General features: G+C 40.6%; 1 protein-coding gene across 1 annotated transcript; it reads right to left on the bottom strand.

The window, feature by feature from the left end:
• Nucleotides 1-14,797: 14,797 nt before the first annotated feature.
• On the bottom strand, nucleotides 14,798-18,564 carry LOC137414614 (homeobox protein DLL-3-like). The gene is made up of 3 exons (XM_068100111.2): nucleotides 18,137-18,564; nucleotides 17,547-17,731; nucleotides 14,798-17,302 (listed from the first exon to the last, which is right to left on the bottom strand). Exons 1-3 carry the CDS (start codon nucleotides 18,495-18,497, stop codon nucleotides 16,967-16,969), a joined length of 882 nt encoding a protein of 293 aa, XP_067956212.1. The 5' UTR covers nucleotides 18,498-18,564; the 3' UTR covers nucleotides 14,798-16,966.
• Between the last annotated feature and the right edge of the window lie 3,994 nt (nucleotides 18,565-22,558).

The raw sequence follows: 22,558 nt of genomic DNA, 5'->3' as shown, positions 1-22,558 counted from the left end.
AACACAGGTCCCCCAATATCTCAGGTCCCCTAGATAATGTGGGCCTCCCAATATCTCAGGTCCCCCAGATAACACAGGTCCCCCCAATATCTCAGGTCCCCTAGATAATGTGGGCCTCCCAATATCTCGGGGCCCCCAGATAATACGGGCCTCCCAATATCTCAGGTCCCCTAGATAACACAGGTCCCCCAATATCTCAGGTCCCCCAGATAACACAGGTCCCCCAATATCTCAGGTCCCCCAGATAACACATGTCCCCCAATATCTCGGGACCCCCAGATAATACGCGCCTCCCAATATCTCTGGTCCCCCAGATAACACCTCCTCCCCCCACCCCCTAATATCTCGGGGACCTCACCCCACCGATCGTGGTCCACAATCTGATAAACAGCACAAAGGGAATGCTCCATCTCAAGGAAATAAAGCATTGTCACGTGATGAACCAATTAAAAACACATTTTTCCTGATGTTTAACTCGACAGGAGCACAGGTGACAGTATTACCGAAATTAACTTTGTGCATTACACAAGCGGAACATTAGAAACAGAAAAGGGCCTTCGGTCTAGCACAAGTCCTGGGAATGTCTTCCATTACCAATCAGCTTGTGGAGAGCTTGCCAAGTGGCCTGCAGGTGAGATTAGAGGTTACGTTATTAAAAATACGAAATATGGATGCAAAATGGATGCATTGTGTGTGTGCGTGTGCAGAATACTTTTTGTCTATTAATTACGTACGTCAATTAATTACGTACTATTGAAATGTAACTTTTAACTCTTTAGACTGCTGAAACCCCTTTAACCATTGAAGATCCTTTAGACCCCTAAAGACCCAGAGGACCAAAAAGCCAAAAGTCCCTGAGGACCCAAAAGACCCAGGGGCCCTCTGCCCCTCCCCCTCTCCCCCAGAGTCTGGCAGGCAGTAATGCTACAAGGCGGTGAAGACCAATGAAAATTTGGTACAATGGACCAGCAGGCCCCCTAGTCACTAAAATAATTTTGAAATATGTCTTCGGGAGCAGCCAGGGGGTATCACGTTATTGTTTTTATCACTGACAATTGTTGTTAACATTATTATTTATTACCCTGCACTCGCGAAGCGAAATACAGAGTGAGGTGATCGGTTGCGTGTGTGCGTACGTGTGGTGTACGTGCGTGCGTGTCTGCATTTCAGTAAAGTAAAGTGTGTGCCGTGTCAGCATTTAAAAAATTCATTTTCTCGGCAACCTTTCGTCCGATTGACATGAAATTTTCACCATAGGAGGGCCTCCTCCTGTATAATATTTTAGTGAATATTATGACGTCAGAGGTCACGTGGTACTGGCACCATCTTGCAAAAAACAAAAATTTTTGCACCTCTATATCTCAAAAACCGCTGCACAGAAATAATTGAGACAGGTCTCTTTGCAAAGAACTCTCCACGCGGAATAACGTATGTGAATGATGACGCCATAGGTGCCGCCGTTATGACGTCATAATTCGACAAGTAAAAAACTTTATCCGACCAGGATGAAATTTATTGAGCGTCTTCTCGGTATAAATTGATGCAGAAATAAAATTACAATGACGTCGTAGGTCACGTGGTTCGGCCGCCATATTGTTTTGGGTGAAAAGCCTGAAAAACCACTAAAATCCTATTTTCTCCAAAACGACTGAACAGATCGAGGCCAAACTTTGCAGGCAGGATCGCATACCCATGACTAACAAAAAAAAGTCAGCGAACATGACGTCATGTGTCACATGGTTTTGGAGTTATGACGTTTTAAAGCATAAACTTTTAAAACCTAGCTCCTCCCTCATTTTTTATCCTATCGAGGGGAAACTTCACAGATGTGTTCAGCATATCAGTCAACTAAAATGACCTTTTGGAATTTGTGACAGATGACGTTATTTGGCAGATATTAATAATTAAACGAAAATATTTAAAAATTTATAACTCTTGAACCGCTTCATTAATCGACGTGAAACTTTATATTATTGTAGAGGTCATGAAGTGTATGTAACAAGTGTGCAAAATTTCAAGATGATTGGATGTACGGTCTGCAAGCTGGAAGTTGTTATTGCGTGAAGAAGAAGAGTCTAGAGTGTTCATGGAATTAATTATCACACTGCACATGACGAGCAGGGAAAGTACGGAACAACATCACAGGGTCATTTTGACCTCAAATACAATTCTAATTTCAGATTTGTCAATCACTGAGGTATATTAACACACGACCCAATCAGATTTGGCGAAATTCCGACGATTTTTTGATGAAAATATAACATTTGTGTCTGCATTTCAGTGCCTGCCTGATAACTCAAAATGCATGTCAGCATTTTAAAAATTGAAACGTGGTTCATTGTAAATAACTCCATATGGGGAATAGGTGTTGTTAACGATGACGTCATTGGTGCCATAATTATGACATCATAATTCGACTGGGACAACGCTTAGTCTGATCAGTTTGAAATTTATTGAGCATGCTCTATGCAACAATTATTTAGAGAATATAAATTTATGATGTCATCACTCACGTGGTCTGGCAGCCATATTGGATCCAAAAAAAAGAAACGTTCAAAAATAGAAGAGTTTGCTCACACCAAGTTGACTGAGCAGGGTAAGTATTCTATGTATACCATCTAGTTTAAATTAATTTTCTCGGCAACCGTTGGTCTGATTGACACTAAATTTTCACCATATGAGCGCCTCCTCCTGTATAATTTTACATTCATATTTATGACATCATAAGCCACATTGTACGGATGCCATATTGGAAAAAAAGTCGAACCTTTATATCTCCGAAGCCGCTCAAGGGAAAAAATTGAAATTGTCAAATAAAAAAATTTTTAAATTGAAAATAGCTCATTGTCAAATACTCCCCATGGGGAATAATAAATGTTAATGATGATCTCATTGGTGCATTCATTATGACATCATAATTCGACAAGTACAACTCTTATTCCGATCAGTTTGAAATTTCTTGAGCGTGATCTACAGAACAATTGTATTTGGGAATGTAAATTTATGATGTCAGCGCTCAAGTGGTTTGACAGTCAACTTGGAAAAAAATGCCAGGGGCATAGAAACGGCCCCTTATATGGTATGTGTCATGTGGCAAACTATAGAAAAGAAGGGACATACTTGGGTAAAAATTCCAGGGCCATAGAAGAGGCCCCTTTATATATGGTATGTGCCATATGGCAAAGTATAGAAATGAAGGGACCAATACGTATGCCATAATAGAAAATGCCATAATAATATAGACGTATATACAGTCACGTGAAAAAGTAAGTACACCCCATGTAAAATTTTGACTTTTTCAACATATTTCAACATACAGCTATTTGATCTTCATTTCAACAATATTGATAGATAAAGGTGATATAATATAACAAATATCATGAAACATTTACATTTTGTAGTCCATTGTATAATTTAAATAAACATAAATGCAAATTTCGCATGTGGAAAAAGTAAGTACACCCCTACATTAATCACTACTTCAAATACCTAAAATTAGAATCAGGTGCACCAGCTCAGGTGAAAATGATTAGAACATCGTTGGAGAGGATCTTGGAGGAACCTGTCTTATTTAAACCGCAGACATTTAGTTTGATTTGCTCTTTGTTCTTGAAGTGTGTAGCGTCACCATCCCTAGATCAAAAGAGCTCTCTGAGGCCTTCAGAAAGAAGGTTATAGATGCCTACGAGTCTGGGAAGGGATTTAAAAAGATCTCCAAACAATTTTAAATCAATCATTCGACTGTCCGGAAGATCATCTACAAGTGGAGAAGATTCCAAACAACTGCCAACTTGTTCAGGCCAGGCCGCCCCAGCAAGTTCAGCCCAAGAGGAGACCGCAAGATGCTGAAAGAAGTCTCTAAAACCCCAGAATGTCATCACGGGACCTACAGGTAGCTCTTGCCACTGTTGATGTCAAAGTGCACGAGTCTACCATGAGAAAGAGGCTGCACAAATTTGATCTACATGGGAGGTGTGCCACGAGGAAACCATTGCTGTCCAGAAAGAACATCAGGGCAAGACTAAAGTTTGCCAATGAACACTTAGGCAAAGACCAGCACTTCTGGAACAATGTGCTCTGGACAGATGAGTCAAAGGTAGAGCTGTTTGGCCACAGTACCAGAAAACATGTTTGGCGAAAACCAAAGACAGCCTTTGACCACAAGAACCTGATACCAACTGAAAAGCATGGTGGTGGAAATATTATGTTTGGGGCAGCTTTGCTGCATCAGGGCCTGGGCAGCTCACCATCATAGAATCCACTATGAATTCTTCATTGTACCAGAGGGTACTTGAGGATAATGTGAGGCCATCTGTCGGAAATTTGAAGCTCAACCGAAGGTGGACCTTGCAACATGACAATGACCCGAAACATACCAGTAAATTCACCAAGGAATGGCTGAAAATAAAGAAATGGAGGGTTCTGGAATGTCCAAGTCAAAGCCCGGATCTAAATCCCATCGAGATGTTGTGGGCGGATTTGAAACGAGCTGTGCATGCAAGAAACCCCTCAAACATCGCACAGCTGAAAGAATTCTGCATGGAGGAGTGGGCAAAAATTTCTCCCAGTCGATGTCAGAGACTGCAGACAGTTATTAGAAACGCCTACTTGAGGTTGTTTTTGCCAAAGGAGGCAATACCACCTATTAGAGCCAAGTGTGTACTTACTTTTTCCACATGCGAAATTTGCATTTATGTTTATTTAAATTATACAATGGACTACAAAATGTAAATGTTTCATGATATTTGTTATATTATATCACCTTTATCTATCAATATTGTTGAAATGAAGATCAAATAGCTGTATGTTGAAATATGTTGAAAAGTGAAAACTTTACATGAGGTTTTTTTTTTGTTTTTGTTTTTGTATACTGAATCGAGGCTCGTGAAAGAGCTAACATTTACTTCACAAACAAATCGACCAGACAAACAAAATACACAAAAAGAGGGAGCGGAAGACAAGATGGGGAGAAAAGGGGAAGCACACAAACACAACATCCGAGAGCAGGGAGATGTGTGGAAGGGAGAGGGCCCGGGGGGAGGAGGCATGGGAAGGGGGGGGGGGGGGGAGGGAGAAGTATAAAGCACAAGGACACCAAGGACTTCCAGGACAGAAGTTGGTATTTCAAAAAGGGGAATTGGGGTGAAATTAGCGGGGGTAGAAAAGATCAAGGTTTTGGATGGGGGAAGATAAGAGATGGTGGTGAACAGCTGTTTTAAAGACTTGGAGGGTGGAGTGGGATTGAAGAGAGTGAGGGAGTTTGTTCCAGAGGCGGGAGAAAAGAGGAATGAAGGAGTGAAGGTGAGCAGAGAGTCTTGATTTTGGCAGTTTAACCAAAAGAGGGTTGCAGGCAGATCTTGTGCGACCTGTAGGAATATTTGCGGGACAGAGCTCAGAGAGAGCTGGGGGGGCAAGGCCAGAGAGGAGTCGGTAGAAGACGGAAAGACCACCAACCTGCCTGCGGTGAGTGAGTGAGAGGCCCTTGGAGTTAGCTTCATCGCGGGAGATTCCAATGATTCTGAATGCTTTGGTTTCAACAGCGCGAAGGCGAGCTAGGTGTGAGGCACGAGCACCAGCCCAGAGGGGAGAGCAGTATTCCATTGAGCTGCGGATGAAAGCCTTGTATGTGGTGAGGAGCTCAGGTGTGCCAAGGAAGTACTTACTTTTTCACGTGACTGTATATATATATATATATATATATATATATATATATATATATATATATATATATATATATATATATATATATATATATATATATGTATATATATATATATATATATATATATACATATATATATATATATATATATATATACATATATATATATATATATATACATATATATATATATATATATACATATATATATATATATATATATATATATATATACATATATATATATATATATATATCTATATATATATATATATATATATATATATATATATATATATATATGTATATATATATATATATATATATATATATATATATATATATATATATATATATATATATATATATATATATATATATATATATATATATATATATAGGGTTTTTTTTTTTTTGGGAAACTTTTGGGTCTGGGGTATTTTGGTCTTCATGGTATTTTGGGTCTTTAAGGGTCTTGGGGTGTTTTCAGTCTTTTGGGTCTTCAGAGTCTTTGGGAATTTTGGGTCATCAGGGTCTTTTGGATTTTTGTGTTCTTTTGGCTCTTCAAGGGTTTTGATTTTTTTCCCCTCTTTTGGGTCTTTAAGGGTTTTGGGGTTTTTGGGTCTTTTGGGTCTTCCAGGTATTTTGGTGTTTGGGGTCCTTTGGGTCTTCATGGTGCTTTGGGTCTTCAGAGTCCTTGGGGTCTTCTGGTTCTTGGTGTCTTTTGGGTCCTCTGGGCCATTTGGATCTTTTTGATCCCCAGGGTATTTTGGGTCTTCTGGGTCCTTGGGGTCTTCTGGGTCATTGGGGTATTTCAGGGTCTTTGGGGTATTTTGGGTCCTCTGGGTCATTTGGGTCTTTTGGATACTTTGGATCTTATGGGTCCTTGGGGGTATTTTCGGTCTTCATGGTCTTTTGTGTCTTTAATAGTCTACAGGGTATTTTGAGTCTTCGCTTATTTTGGTTGTTTGGGGTCCATTGGGTGCTCGGTGTATTTTGGGTCCTTGGGGTGTTCAAAGAGATTGCATATTAACCCCCCCCCCCCCACCCCCTCACACACTCAAATCCAACCTAAAACACCACTCAAAGCCTTTAAAACCGACCTTTATGAGGGGGAACAGACATCACACAAACACACATTGTGTTTTATATGGTGGATATATATTAGGCATGGGGAATATTGGAAAAACCTATATCAAGATAATGGACCTCATTATTACAATTATTGCGATAATATCATGATAATATAAACAAGAACAAAAAGACATAAAATGTCATAGCCCCCACCGTGGTTTAAGTAATTTTGCTGTGCAGAGTTAAAGGCTGTCAGTCGGCCATCTTTGGTCGGATGACTAAGCAAAATCTTCTGCATATGTATACTCATGTGTTGTCTTTGTGCCAAGTTTGAAGAAAATCGGACCATGCATGTCTGAGAAATTGTTGGAGACACCTTTGAGTAACAAAATGGCTGCCAGTCGGCCATCTTGGTTTTATCTAAAAAAAAATGACGTGCATATGTAAGCCATCATTCATTATATGTGTGCCGAGTTTGAACAACATCGGAAAATGCATGTCCGAGAATTGGATGCAAACGCACGACACCAAATCCATAAGTCCCCATTTCAGACTACGTCCAATGGGGGCTAATAATGTAATTCGTGCCTTGAGAACCATGTAGCACACAATACCAATCCACATTAAAAAAAACTGAATATCCACAGAGTTATGTGTGTTTGTACTCTTTATTTTATAATTCTGTTGCAATTTGTTTAAAGTCAAACCTCATTTTTTCATGGACGAAATCGATTTGCTCCATGCCGAGCGACTGGATGAGCAGTTTGCAAAGCGGTTGATACGGAACGTCTGGCTTGGCACAAGGTGGGATAATAGGGGACGTTAAAGAACAACAACTTTGATGTTAAACTTCGTGAATAATAAATGCCAAGAAATCCCAGGGTGTGCCAAAATGTAATAAGCAAATAAATGAAGGAAACACACATCATCATGTTTCCCGCTCGTTCAGTCCAACGAGAACGGTGAGAGGAGAGAAGAATGAGATTACCTGCTTGTCCTTGTCTTCAATATCAAAACTCCGCAACCCAAGTATGCTCATATTCTCGATCCTTAACATAATGTTGCCATGAGTTCTTAACTTCGCGCACAGACAAAGCAAACTTAAACGGATCGGCATCAATTCGACACCTGCAGCAGTTTTGGCACCTTGGCTTGTTAGTTGTTTTAATGTTTATTGTTTAACGATATACAATTTAAATTACATCGTGGAGAATATACATTCCATAGTATATAACCTGCTTTATTTTATCGAGCTGCTTTTAATACTGGTATATCTTTTGAGAGAAACTAAAGCAGCCAATACACTGTCACTGTCTGGGTTCAAGTTGCATTTCACCTACTGCACATGTGCAGCAGCTATCGTGATAATTAATTTCCATTGTCGTTATCACGATAGTAAATCTAAAGCACGATTATCACCCCATCGCAATTATCGCCCAGCACTAATATATATATACTGAAACGCAAAAGAAACTTACCAACTTTGAAACCTTTAAATATCAACAATAACATTGCGTGTAGTAAATGTGTGAACTTATTTGTGGACAATAGTGTCCTCACTGTCAGACAAAACGGTCACGGATGGTCACTTGAACCTTCAATGGTCACTTCATAGCACAGCTGTTGAACAGCCGTTTTGACTGTCAGTGATTAGCCAAGGGGTACGGGATGATTTTAATGAGCTGCACGTGATGTCTTGATATTGGCTTTAAAAAGGCCAGTGCAAAATGGGCATTTCAATCAACATGCCACGATTGTCAAGGGATCAACGGCAGCGTGCCCTGGGCATGCTGCAAGGCGGACTGAGCTACCGTGAGGTGGCACGTCGCCTTGGCTGTTCACACCAGACGATATCGGCCCTGGTGGACAGAGACACCCTCCACAACTCTGCAGATGACAGACCTCGATCAGGGAGGCCAAGAGTCACCACTGCAAGGCAGGACAGGCGGATGGTCCGAAGTCACCTGCGGGATCGATTCCGTCCAGCATCCCGCACTGCGGCAGAAACTCCGGGGCGTGCAAACCCACGGATCTCCAATGATACTGCACGAAGGCGACTGCATGACTATATATAATCGGGAGATTGAATAAGACGCGGACGTAGCTTCAGGGCTTCGATCTTTAATTCGACAAGCTTTCGACCAACAAAGGTCTTCTGCTTATTCTACAAAAATAACAGGCATGTATATCAGTCAAGTATGTATAGTGATATGTGTGTAAGATGTGTGATATGTGTAGAAAATGCATACAAAAGGAAGAGCCACGCCAAAGCTCACTCACCGGCCCCAAGTTCAACAGAAGTGAAGCGCAGCTTATGTGTGTGTATTATATGTGTGTGTATTACAAATATATAAATGTGTGTATTAGGGTGGTCCAAAAATTTAAAGATTGGATTTTTATTTCTCCATAAGCCTGCCCCTATTCCCATTGAAGAAAGTAGTTTGTGGTGAAACGTTGAGCTTGATTGGACAATATTTAGAGGTTGCTCAAAATGTTGACAAATTTTAATGAATAATAAGATACAGAATTTTTAGCATCACACATCAATTCACAGATAATTATCTATTTTCAATTACTCAAATTATTTATTATTGTTGGCTTGCACTTGTCTTCAATGGTATGACTAAGAGATTGTGCAAAAGCACTGGCCACAAACATAGCACGCCGATCTGAAAGATTTACTCTGTCCAGAGATGCCACTATTGCTGGAGTGATCACCTTGATGGGAGCCATTTTCGCCTGTTTGGCAGAAGATGGACTTTGGAGTTTGAATTAATTGTCACCTGAATCGGAGCTTTCAATCTCAGACTCATCATCATCATCAACCACAGCCGATGATGATGAAACAGATTGCATTGCTGGTAGAGTCTCAGCAGCATGTTTCTTCTTTCTCTTATCTTCATTCTCAAGCCTGATACGCTTTTGTTCTCCTTCACTGCCAGAGTGTTGTCCACAGAGCCCATACATGAACTTGAGGGATCCTCACGCTGCATAATAAGGAATGCTTTCTCTTCTTCATTCGTCATTTTCTCAAGCGCACATTTGGTGAGATATCGAAGAGGGATTGAAGATCATCTTTGAAGATTTGCTCCTTCACTCTACAGTTTTCGAATGTCTTGGTTCTATTTTTCTTTTCCAGTTTGTAGGCATCATACAACTTCAAAAGTTGGCGCTCACAGGAATCTACTCTCTGCACTGGAATTCGTGCTTTTTGCCAGTATGCACACACAGGTTGTACACTAAGTTTGGCACTTTCACGAACTGTATGGTGTTCTTGCATGTGATGGTACACCATTTTCTGCAATGTGTGTCCTTTGGTTGGTAGTCCCCCACATATTATTTCCTTTTCAGATTTTCCCAGCAACCAAACTGTGGAAGAGCTGCAAGTTTCTGCCATCTGAAAAAAACAGGACAAATTAAAAATGTTATTTTTTGAGCAACCTCTAAATAAGTTCCAATTGACCTCCTATTTGGTGCATATGATCTTTATAAACATAGGAATAATGGCAGCCTTGTGGAGCATGTATTTTTAATAGTATTAATTATTACATATATCTGTGGACCACCCTAGTGTGCATGTCTATACACATGGGTAAATGAACACAAGAACCAATATATATATATATATATATATATATATATATATACATACATATATATATATATATATATATATATATATATATATATGTGTGTGTGTGTGTGTGTATGTCTATACACATGGGTAAATGAAATACAAGAACCAATTAAAAAAAAAAAAAAAAAAAAAAAATGTATATATACAGACTTGCCATTTAATATGGAATAGTTTTTTTTTCTTGACTTGGGTTTACTTTCAATCAATCTGGTGACTATATCAATCTGGTGAGTTTCTTTTACACTTTGGTGATTTATTTGTTAAAAGAACCATGTCACTGATTGTCTGTCGCAGCAAGAAGTCAACAACAGGATTATATCACAGGTGGCGTGGCAAAATGTACGGACAGCTGCATTTGATGATTGGCTTCACAGTCGGGTATACAAGGGTTGTTGCGTTCTGTATTAGTGGAAAACAACTGCTGCACGTCTCCAAAAGTTATTGCCGCTTCTTCTGGAGATGGTCCGTCAACTCGACAATGCTGTTTGTCATGAAGTGGTGGCTTTACGAAATTACGGCATGAAACAGCGTGCTATTGCTCGGCAGTATGGCATCACTCAAGGTCAGGTGTCAAATATCCTGAAACGAAATGCTCAGAGGGGTGTCCCTACTCCAATACCGAGGCCAGGACGTCCCCGCAGAAACACAAGGAGGGATGATCGCCAGCTGCACCGGTTAGTCCGCAATGGCCGTACCAAGTCAGCTAATCGGCTTAGGGCTGAGTGGCAGCAACTGACAAATGTGCCTGTATCCAGAAGGCTAGTCAACCAACGACTGGTTCAGGCAGGCTATCGTGCCAGGCATCCCCTGAGAAAGCCACTCCTGACCAGACAACACCGCCAGCGCCAATTGCAGTGGGTCAGAGAGCACCGTCAATGGCAGCCAGGACACTGGAATCACGTGATCTTCAGTGACGAGTCTAGATTTCTGGTCTATCGTCAAGATGGCCACGTCCGAGTGCGCAGACAAGTGCCTGAAGCCTACAACAAAGATTGTATAGTGCCAAGAATCCAAGCTGGAGGTGGTGGGGGTGACCGTTTGGGCTGCTTTTCATGCAGGGGGCAAAACTGACCTGGTTGTTCTGAATGGAAACCTGAACGAGTTCAAGTGTAGGGTCATTCTGGAAGAAACATTGTTTCCATTTGCTCGTGCAGCCTTTCGAGGAAACTTTGTCTTCCCAGATGACAATGCACGGCCTCATCGTGCTCGCATGATCCAACACTTTCTTGCTGACCGTGGTGCATAGCATATGGAGTGGCCTGCCATGTCCCCGGATATGAATCCGATAGAGAACTTGTGGGCAGAATTAACACGTCAAATCGACCACTTGGACCAGCAGCCGACCTCTGTGCGTGAATTGCAGCAGGCTATTGTCACTGCATGGCAAGCGATTCCTGTCCAAACCTTGGCAAATCTCGTGAACAGCATGCCTCAACGTGTACGTGCTCTCCTGAATGCTCGTGGGGGTTACACGAAGTACTGAACTGTAATTATACTGTCCGTAATCCCAGTCGTAATTTAACTTTTGTTTTTGTTAAAAATAAATTTGGCTAATGTGCAAAATAAAGAGATACTTCTGGAAAACGTACAGAAGTTTAACACAGTACTGTCCATGAATTGAGTTCGATAACAGTTTACATCACTTTCAAGGATCAATTTATTTGTTTCGAAATGTCAAATGTGGTTTTTGTTTCTTTTAAAGGTCACATTAACAAAATCTAGAATAATTTCAACATAATTCCAATGAACTTTTGGTTCTAAGACATCTTGAAAAGTAAGTTCACCCCCACAAAAAAAAGATTCCATATTAAATGCCAAGTCTGTATATATATACATATATGTTTGTGTGTGTGTGTGTATGTCTATACCCATGGGTAAATGAAGCACAAGAACCAATGAAACATTTAATGGAGCACTACATAATTTCAAACATCAATGTGTATATGCAGAAGGAGAGGTGGTGATGTTGACGTTATCGAATTTGTTGTTTTTACCCGATAAATACACAACGACAAAATATTGACGACTTTGATGTTATGATACACTTGTGTAATGCATGTGCAAGAAACATGGAACGTTATCAACAACAAAGTTTGAGTGTATTTTGCAAACATCGTGCCGCACACGCTGGAACAGTTTACCTGCATCCTGCTTTCCCCTCTATCCCAACCTACCTCAATTCAAGAGGAATGCCAATAGATTCCTCCTTTCTGTCTAATGTCTAATACCTATACTTTCCTTTGTGTGGCCCCCACCTTGAGTGGCCTTGAAGGCTTTGTGGCGGGTGATATCTCATAAAAAAATAAGAAACACACACACACATACAAACCAGCTTGAGAGAGTGCACGGCCAAGCAGTCTTTTCGATTTTCCGTCAAAGGGATATAAAAATTGCTGATTCACCGAGACGACTCCTTTCTCACAGCCAATAACACTTTCATTACCATTGAACAAGAGAACGGCTTACACGTGTTAAGATATTTTGCGAGGGTAACTGGCTGCACTCTGTCGTCGGCAATACATTTTTTTTGTATTTAAATGTTGTCGTAAAACGTGAAGAGGGCATTGATCAAAACTTGTCATCAGGTGCACTGCTCTCCTGATCTGGAACAACACATCGGGTTTCGATAGCGAACATTGAGAGACGGACAAAAAGGTTGTCACTCTAGTTGGTTGTAAACTTGCTGAAACTTTCCGCCCAACATTAGATGTACCTTACTGATCTGTTGAAAGATTGCAGGCAACTTCTTCAGCAGTTCAAACCAGATCATTGGGAAACTTTCATGTTGTATTTTACATGACGTACAGTGATATTGTCCGCATATACTGTATTGTATGTTCACGCAATCCATATACGCTTCGTATTTTTTGTCTTCACCGATTGTGGCTTTGGTCCCTGTAAGACGTGGGCATGAATGGCTCCCATCCGGCAAGTTGCATCGGGTGCCATATTGGGTCCTATCGTTTATTCTCGTGTAACGACCAGGAATCATGTCACAGTACACATTGCGCTACAAAAAGCATGCGGTGCATCTCAAACATTGGCCTGCCAAAGTTTTCTTTTCTCCCATCGTCTTCAAAATAAAAAGGGTAGAAAACCAAGAACAGCATTTCGCTTTTCAAACATATATATATATATATATATTACAAAAATGTGGCTTTAATAATATAGTTAACAGAAAATATAGTTTTTAAATCATTGGAATTTCTAAAACCACTAATCTTTGGACGTAATGCCAATTCACGTTGCTAATTTGATCAATTTTTTACGTCTAGGCTGTCATAGTTATTATGGTAACGAACTTTAGCTCAAATTGTATTTGGTGCTCTGAGTTTGATACCTATAGAAATACTTGGAAGAAGCAGAATGTGCAAAGAGGACAATCGAAGAGACAATAAAAAGTTTCGAACTACTTCGGAAGTATTTCCAGGATGATCAGAATTTCGCTAATAATAGTTTGTAAATCGCTGGAATAACGAATTATGTGGTCGAGCTCTTGTGCGACGCTTTCATATTTTTTTGTGGAAAGCATCTTTTGGAATGTGTATTTATGCTTGATAAATGCTTACTATCAGCACAATATATTTACAAATCAAGATTACCAATCGTGGATTGTTCTAAAGATGGAGATGCCGTTTTCAGACGCACGATGAAATTTGTTTCTGGTGGTGTGAAAGTTTGTCTGCATTGGTGACATTTCCTTTTTAAAAAAAATTATCGATCGTATATTAGTGTTCTGCATATAGCTAATGCATTTAATCATTCCAACAAAATTATTTGTAATAAATGTTTTGAGTTTAAGGCGGAAATTATTACGAATCGCATACTATTTGTGGAACGTTCAATAAGTTCTAAGTATAAACAAGGTGAATTTACAAATAAAAAGTGTAATTTGTGCAGTAATGTGTATTGAAAAATACTTAACGTAAATAAAAAATACTTGCATAATTCTCCTTTTTGCGCTGAATGGAATTTTGGTCATTTACGAACACATGATCGTAAACTGTCGGTGCGATCATTTTTCCGACATCTCTGAGCGAATCATATATAAACGTGAGACTATATGTGTTTTATTTTGTTGGAACAACTCCCACGGTATATACCTTTACATGAAGTTATAATAAATGTCCATAGAGCTGACGAGTCCATACAGTATCATATTTAATATTTATCAAGATATCTATTGCGATGTATAAATTGTTGCTCCCCTTTGCAAACATGTTTAAGAAACAATATACAAATAAATAAAGTGACATGTATATTTAAAATTAACTCTTTTTAAAATGCAATTCTCATTATATTATAGATAATGGTGCTATGATTTAATTGTTTATTTTCGTTGTTTATATTCGTAGTTGTTAAACAATTCCATCATAGAAATGCCGTCAAACAGGTATTCTGCATTTTTTTTTTTTTTTTTTTTTAACAATTTTTTCCATTTTCTGTATAAAGGACACTTGGAAATAGTTATACTTTCATGACGTGATATTCTGATCGGTGGACTTGCAAATTACAAGGAAACGGGTAAAAATCTCATGGGAGACGATAGGACACTCATTGCATCATATCTGGAAATAAATAAAAAGTCACTAGAGGGGAAAATGATTATAATAGGGGAAAATATGCCCCACTCTCAGTGTATACGTTGCCTTTTTTTACCCTGACATGACTCGTAGCTCTTCCATGAGCCTAGATCTGGCACACAAAGTATAAATTGAAAACAAACAAACAGGCGAACTGATTGACGTCACAATCGTTGCACCGAACATACCTCTCATCAAAGCAAAGTCATCGGTGATTAGAAACATCTGAGTATAAGGTGATAGTGTCATCGTAATATACCAACTATAAAAAGGCGATTTTCACTGCTCGCATTTGGATTTACTAAGAGAGGAGGAGAGGGACATGGAGGGAGAGGGAGAGGGAATGGTCCCACTCCACCGCATGTGCTGTGCGTCCCTCGCCCCAGGGCTCTCTCGTGTCGGCGCCGGGTCTCGCAGGCGCCAGGCTGCTCCATGCAGCCCTTTGTTGGTGAGCTTGCCGTGCAGACTCCCCTTGCAATTTACATACCATGCCTCGGGCGCTTTGCCTCGCCGTGCGATCGCACCAAACCAAACCCACAAAAAATAGAATATCAAAAAAAAATGGGACCCCATTGTGCGACCCGTGTCGGACATGCTCAACATGAATCAGCTGCTATGGAAGACCCTCGACACCCCGGAGCTGAAATGTTTGTTTCAAACTTGGTGTGAAGTTTTGTCGTTCGGAGGTTTAAAGTCAAACTCGAGCAAATGCTCTCGGCACTACATAACACGTCAAACTGATACATAAATGATGAAAAGCATCGAGACGTTGAAGAAGCACATGTGTCACAGCTTCTCGTCGCTCCATAACACCTGTATTTTGAAAGTATTGGGATTAAACCTGATGACAAATACGTACAAATGTAGCAAAAGGTTATTTGCTGGAAAAGTTTCTTCGCTGGAGGAGAAAGTTACATCATTGGTTACAAAGAGCGATCTCAAAGATCTGACATTACTCCGACAATGTAATTTAAAAGACAGGAATAAATTCCTGTGTGGGGCTAGTGTAAAAAAATTCTGACTCAACCCACGACCTCATCACTAACATGGCAACAGCTCACTGAGATATTGAGTCTTTGAGATAACCATAGGAGTTTCTCACACTAACCCTGCAAGTTTTATAATGGCCTGCCGTATTTTGTGCCTGCGAGGCAGACACCAAGTGTGTATGTGTGTGGTTGGAGATAAATCTCATACGCACGCACACACACACACACACACACACACACACACACACACACACACACACACACACACACACACACACACACACACAAGCTTATTTACAAATATTTCGACAGAATTTGCCATTATATTTACATTTTTAAACTGACCACAATCACTCTTGATTTCCTGTCTTACTTCTCATTGTTTAGGCCCTGGACTTGGTCATCAATCCTCAGATGAACCACTTACACATGTTTAACATGCTAGCATGGTAGTTAAGTAATTTTTCTTGTGCATCCTTTAAAAAAATGTATTTTTGACATATTGACCATCATCAGTGTAATATTTATGTTTAATGGCACCTTTACATAATCCAATGAAGATATTCGGACACAAGCTACGATGAAGCATTATTTCAGGAGCTATGTACATTAAATAATTTCTACAATATAATTGGTTTAATATATAAACTACAAAATATATACAGATGCATTCTTGCTATTCATCATTGAAGTTACATTTGCGCCGACTCCTCCATTACGTATGTTCCTCTATGCTTTACAAAAGGGAATGCGATGCAAACTTGTCCACATGGAGATATCTCACGGGTGACAAACAACCCATTCGAAGTCCGTTTACACATTAGCCAAGTCTCTTAGAAAGACTGTTAATTGAAATTTAGACCGGGAGGAATAAGACGAAAAGGATGGTCTTTGAAACAACTTTCTTCTCTCTCTCAAGAGTGGTTGCTCCGACGTGACGGTAGTCTTGAATGTTCAGGGGGAAAAGCTCATCCCTGGTTATGGATCGTCAACTCGATGCGTTCCAGCCATGGTACGCACATCAATACAAAGCCCCTGCGTTCAGAGCAGGCATTCTGTGCAAAGATGATGGGGAGACGTGTTGAGGGGTAGAGTACGTTTCGGGTTGGGCTGAGAACCAGGGTACGTAAGAGGCCTGTGAAGCGGAGAAAGCCGGAGAGGGTATGCATGGTTGGGGTGGCGAGGATGCCAGTGGACGTGACTGTATTGGGCTGCCCGTCACCTCCCATGGCGCAGGCGAACCCGGGGAGTTGCACGCCATCGGATCGCTGGTGCTCGGACTGTGCTCCTGGCTTCTCTCACCGCTTTTCATCAGCCTTTTAAACTTCGAACGCCGATTTTGGAACCAAATTTTTACCTGGAAGGATACAAGAGGACATGTGATTTCCAAGAACAAAAGTTAGGATTTCAAAAAATTGTTATATCTTTCAAAGCAGCTAGAATCGAAATGGAAAGTTGTAAATGTTCTTTCAAGTTTCCAGTGCCATCAACGGATTAAATAATATACAAACATGTCCACATCGATGGTCTTTGGACATATCGGTACCAGTAATGACTAAAGTTGGCACGGTGATATCTATTGACGTCTGAGGCATCTGCACCTGTGTTTGGGTGAGGCCCAGTGATGTGGCAAGTTCTGCGCGTTCAGGAAGTGCCAGGTACTGAGTCTTTTGGAAGCGTCGAAGTAGGGCGGCCAGTTGGAAGCTCGAGTAAATAGTACGCGGTTTGCGAACTTTCTTGGGTTTTCCATTGACGAGGCGCACCTCGGGTTGGGTGTGTTCCTTGGCTGCAGGATACAAGTAAACATCATGCAAGTTAACTCATACAACTTCTTGGTTTGTGAACCATTACGTCTCACAAACCCACTCACTGGACCCACACGACGTAATGTCATCCTATCAGTTATAAGAAGAGTGTTTCATAAGTTTTGTCCCAAAAAATTGGCCACTTATGTCTTCTGATAAATAAGCATGAGGCACATCATGTTGTGTGAGTCTAGCATGAATAATAACTTCGCATCTGACTTTCAGCTCATCTAAAGAAATTTGAAGCTCTAAAATGAGTTATAAAATAGAGGAATTTAATATTATTGGGATATAATAACAATGCCACCAAATATTATCCGACTTGTGAGATGAAGAACACTTAAATAAAGAGCGGATAATGTCGTGAAAACCACTGAAGTCCGTACCTGGTTCTAAACCTTTTGGAAGATTTGCTTCACATGGATTTTCAAAGTTGTGGCAGGGAGTCATCGGGTAACCGCATCCAAAGGTTGGACCTTTGGGTGGGTACGTCAATCCATGTGGGTTGCTTCCCCTGCCAGGCGTGGGATATGCGTACGACGGGTAGGAGCTGTAACCCTGGCCATAGGGTGCAGGCGGTCCGCAGTATCCTGGAGTTTGTGGGTACGAGGCATATGAAGGGGGATAGTATCCACTGCCAGTGGCTGTGGGCTCTGGAAGCGTGGGCGAACGCTGCGCCGGGCACGATTGGGATGCACGGAGTGCTGCGTGCATGTCGGACAGGCGGGGCTCGTACAAAACCGCCATAGTCCAACCAGGCAAACCTGACAATCCGCACGGAACCTGCAAATAAAAACGTCCCCTTCAAATTTCTAAACAGGAGGCGAGTTCAGGCAAGAGACCCCATGGGGTTTTATGGGAGGGGGTTCCATTGCCCCGCCTCTTTTCTTTAATATGATTGGCTGTTGGGAAAGGGGTGGGATTGTTTACTGTTGCTCTTGTGTGGACAAGGAGTATGTCTACCTGCAATGATATAATATGGTTTCAAGCCAAGGGATCGTTCTAAAATACTTACCTGAGGCCTCATTTAGTACTCGTACACATCTGACCTAAAACCTTCCACAAAGGCAAATTGAAATTAAGAGCAATTCAAACATAAAAATAGCCACTATTTTTGCGAAATTAAGTACTTAAAATTAAGCAAAAGTTGATAGCTTGAAACCTTGCAACATTATTAATGTAGTTGTTAAGTTTAACACTTCCAGGAAGGAGTTTTTTGAACTTGTATGTTATGGGACTATATGTTAATAGGTATGTAAGGCAACGTAATATATGCCTTATAGAGTCACAATCTGTAGATAAAGAAACAATTAGAATTGTTTGCCTTTCATTGCTTATTTACCTGTAACAGAGTATGCTCCAGCTGTATGTTGACTATAGCATGATGAAGGTGCATGTCATTCGTCAATCGTGCAACGACCATAAAGTATAGACCTGGGCTGATAACAATAGGGCATTGTACATAACATAAAAGAAATGCCCTATTACTAGCTAAGCCACGAAGAGGGGTTCGGAAGGGGTTGCGAGTGGACTATTGGGATAGTATGATCCTTTTTGTCTGATTAAGAGGCATGCTGGACACCACCTTTCGGAGAAACCCAGAGTGAATGTGTAAACTTGTGATATAATAAAGGCTTTGGCCTTTGGGTCTTGGGCTTTATAATGCGACCGGATGTCAGGAGCTGGGCATGCATGCGGCCAGGACCAGGTAAGAGCCCTCCCAAGCGAGCCCTCAGTAAAAGCTTAGTGAAAGCCTGGAGGGGACTGTCTGGAGGTTTGTTATGCAAAGTCAAAGGTGCAATAAATTTTAATGGACCTCACGAGAACGCCTTTTATCATTCAAATGCCGTAGCTCCTTTTCTTTGCACGCAAAGCAGGCTGCCTTCAAACAGTGAATTTGACCATTGGTTGGAATTCTTTGCATTCATTTCACAATGGTAGATTCTTCTAAGTAGGCTCGTACGTGTGTAAAGGGTATTTACGAATAGGAAAATTTTGACGTCCATCTGATGGACCCCAATTGATGCATCACCATGCCTGCGAAACTCCACGATGACAGCTGATAGGTCGACATTCAAACCAGGTGAGACAGATTAAAAGGTGTGTATAGTGTGTAGTGTTGGATTATCCTGCCAGCCCTACATTCAGACTACAATGAGATATATGAAAAGGTGAAAAAGTGAGCATAACAGTGAACCTCAAGAAAATGACCTTGAAAAACAAAAAAAAGCTGTGATCCAATTTACTTGTGTGGTAAAGGTACACACATGGCACCTGTGGTGGACAATGCATCAAAATCGATTGTTAAAGCTATAAAGAATTAGGAAAGCATTATTCAGGAAACCAAAGTTTTTTGTTTTAGAGCATGAAGATAACAAATGTTTCGTAGATAGCAATTTCTAATTATTGAGAGTTTGTGACATATGCTCATATATACACACACATATATATATATATATATATATATATATATATATATATATATATATATATACACACATATACAGTGTCTATAGAAAGTCTACACCCCCTTTCAAATTTTCCACCTTTTGTTGCCTCATAGCCTGGAATTAAAATGAATTAAATCAGACTTTTCCACCTTTACACATCATAACCCACAACTTCCAAGTGAAGAACAAATTTTACAAATTTCAGAAAATTAATTAAAAATACAAAACTACAATTTCTTCATTGGATAAGTGTCCACCCCCCCCCCCCCCCAACCCCCACCCCCTTTTATAATAGCAATTGTAAATTAGCTCAGGTGTAACCAATCACCTTCAAAATCACACACCAAGTTAATTGGCCTCCACCTGTGTTAAATTGTAGTGATTTTGATTATTTAAGAATTAAATTTGCCGTTCCTGTAGGTTTCCTCTGCTAGGTAGTGCATTTCACAGCAAAGACTCAACCAAGAGCACCAAGGAGCTTTCAAAAGACCTCCTGGATAAACTTGTGGAAAGGTACAGATCAGGGGATGGGTATAAAAATATTTCAAAGGACTTGAATATCCCTTGTAGCACAGTCAAGACAATCACTAAAAAGTGGAAGGGGTATGTTACCACCAAGACCCTAACTGATTGAGCAGACTGATCAGAGAGGCCACCAAGAGGCCAATGGCAACTTTGAAAGAGCTACAGGCCTTTATGGCAAAGACTGGTCACTGTGTGCATGTGACAACAAAAATCCCAAGCACTCCACAAGTCTGGTATGTTAGGGCGGCAAGAAGGAAACCATTACTCAGAAAGCCCACCTCGAGCCGAGTTTGAGGTATGCAAAAAACCACTATGGAGATTATGAAGCCATTTGACAAAAAGTTTTGTGGTCTGACGAAACCAAGTTGGAACTTTCTGGCTTAAATGCAAACCGTAACGTTTGGCGCAAACCCAACACACCATATCACCAAAAAGCACCATCCCTAATCTGAAGCATTGTGGTGGCAGCATCATGTTATGGGTATGTTTGTCATCAGCAGGGATTGGGGCACTTGTCAGGATAGATGGGAAAATGGATGGAGCAAAATACAGAAAAATCCTAGCGATTGTAGTTTTTTGACATGCCCTCCTACAGTGATATTGTAGTTTTTTATTTTTTATTTACTTTCTGAAATTTGTAGAATTTGTTTTTCACTTGAAAGTTGTGGGTTACGCTGTGTAAGTAAAGGTGGAAAAAGTCTGATTTAATGCAATTTAGTTCCAGGCTATAAGGAAACAAAAAGTGAAAATTTTGAAAAGGGGTGTAGACTTTCTATAGGCACTGTGTGTGTGTGTGTGTGTGTGTGTGTGTGTGTCTGTATATATATATATATATTATATATATATATATATATATATATATATATATATATATATATATATATAAATATATATATATATATATATATATAAATATATATATATATATATATATATATATATATATATATATATATATATATATATATATATATATATATATATATATTGTCACGGTTTTTAGAACCTTCACTTTGTATAATAATAATTCTTGTAAATATCTCCCTTTGTAAAGGTTGCACCCTAGTTAGGCCATGTACAACACGTAGCAAACCATAGGCTTCTTCTTGAGTTATTTCATTAGTCTTTGTTTCAGTTAAGGATCTGTTTCCAATAGTTTGACTCTGCGTTGTATTAATCAAATAACCTAGGCCCCTTCAATTATCCCCAATCTCTCTCTCTCTCTCCAAAGTGCCAGTAGCCGTATTGCAGCGTTCGCTGCCTTTTTGGTTTGTTTGCTGGCCACAAGCCGCCATTACGCACGCGGTCAGAGTGGGAGAAAAAGGGAGGAGCGGCCCGGAACATAGGCGTGGCCCCATCGACGCGACATGAGGGGAGGTATGAACGAACTCTTGTGACCAATCCGGGCCGAGGCGTGTTCACGGGTAGGCGGAGCAAAGCGGACGCGGCTTAATACGCGAAGCTTGCAATAAAAGCACGAGCACAAGCTCTTTCACGGCAGAGAGGAGAGACCAAGGGAGATGAACGAGATCGGCAGAGGCGAGAGAACAGCGCAGGGGCGGCGAACATAAGAACATTGCGCAGAGGATCGTTTGGGACGATCGTTGTCAATACGAACTGCCGTGGTTTTGAGAGCGTTCGGTACGCTATACGTGCATTCATCCCAGCCCCTCGCGTTTGTAAGGTCCGGTCGCGCGCCAACGACGTCAAGCTGCCAGCCCTCCTTCACCCGCGGACACGGAGCCTGGACCATCCCCTCGCCTGGAACCATCTGCCTGGACCTTCCTCCCCTACCAGCTACCTTTCGTGTGAGTCTGTTTATATTGTCATGGC

Source organism: Myxine glutinosa, unplaced genomic scaffold (genome assembly GCF_964187855.1).
Source record: "Myxine glutinosa unplaced genomic scaffold, kmMyxGlut1.1 SCAFFOLD_2137, whole genome shotgun sequence".
NCBI lineage: Eukaryota > Metazoa > Chordata > Myxini > Myxiniformes > Myxinidae > Myxine > Myxine glutinosa.
The sequence above is the reverse complement of the archived record's forward strand: the minus strand, read 5'-3'. Positions and strand labels throughout refer to the sequence as shown.

Excerpts from the sequence above, each read along its gene's own strand:
- LOC137414614 (XM_068100111.2), bottom strand. The coding sequence starts at position 18,497 with ATGGCGGTTTTGTACGAGCCCCGCCTGTCCGACATGCACGCAGCACTC. Across the intron at positions 17,732-18,136 it reads TCCAAAAGGTTTAGAACCAG|CCAAGGAACACACCCAACCC; the intron begins GTACGGACTTCA and ends TGTATCCTGCAG. Across the intron at positions 17,303-17,546 it reads TGGGCCTCACCCAAACACAG|GTAAAAATTTGGTTCCAAAA; the intron begins GTGCAGATGCCT and ends GTATCCTTCCAG.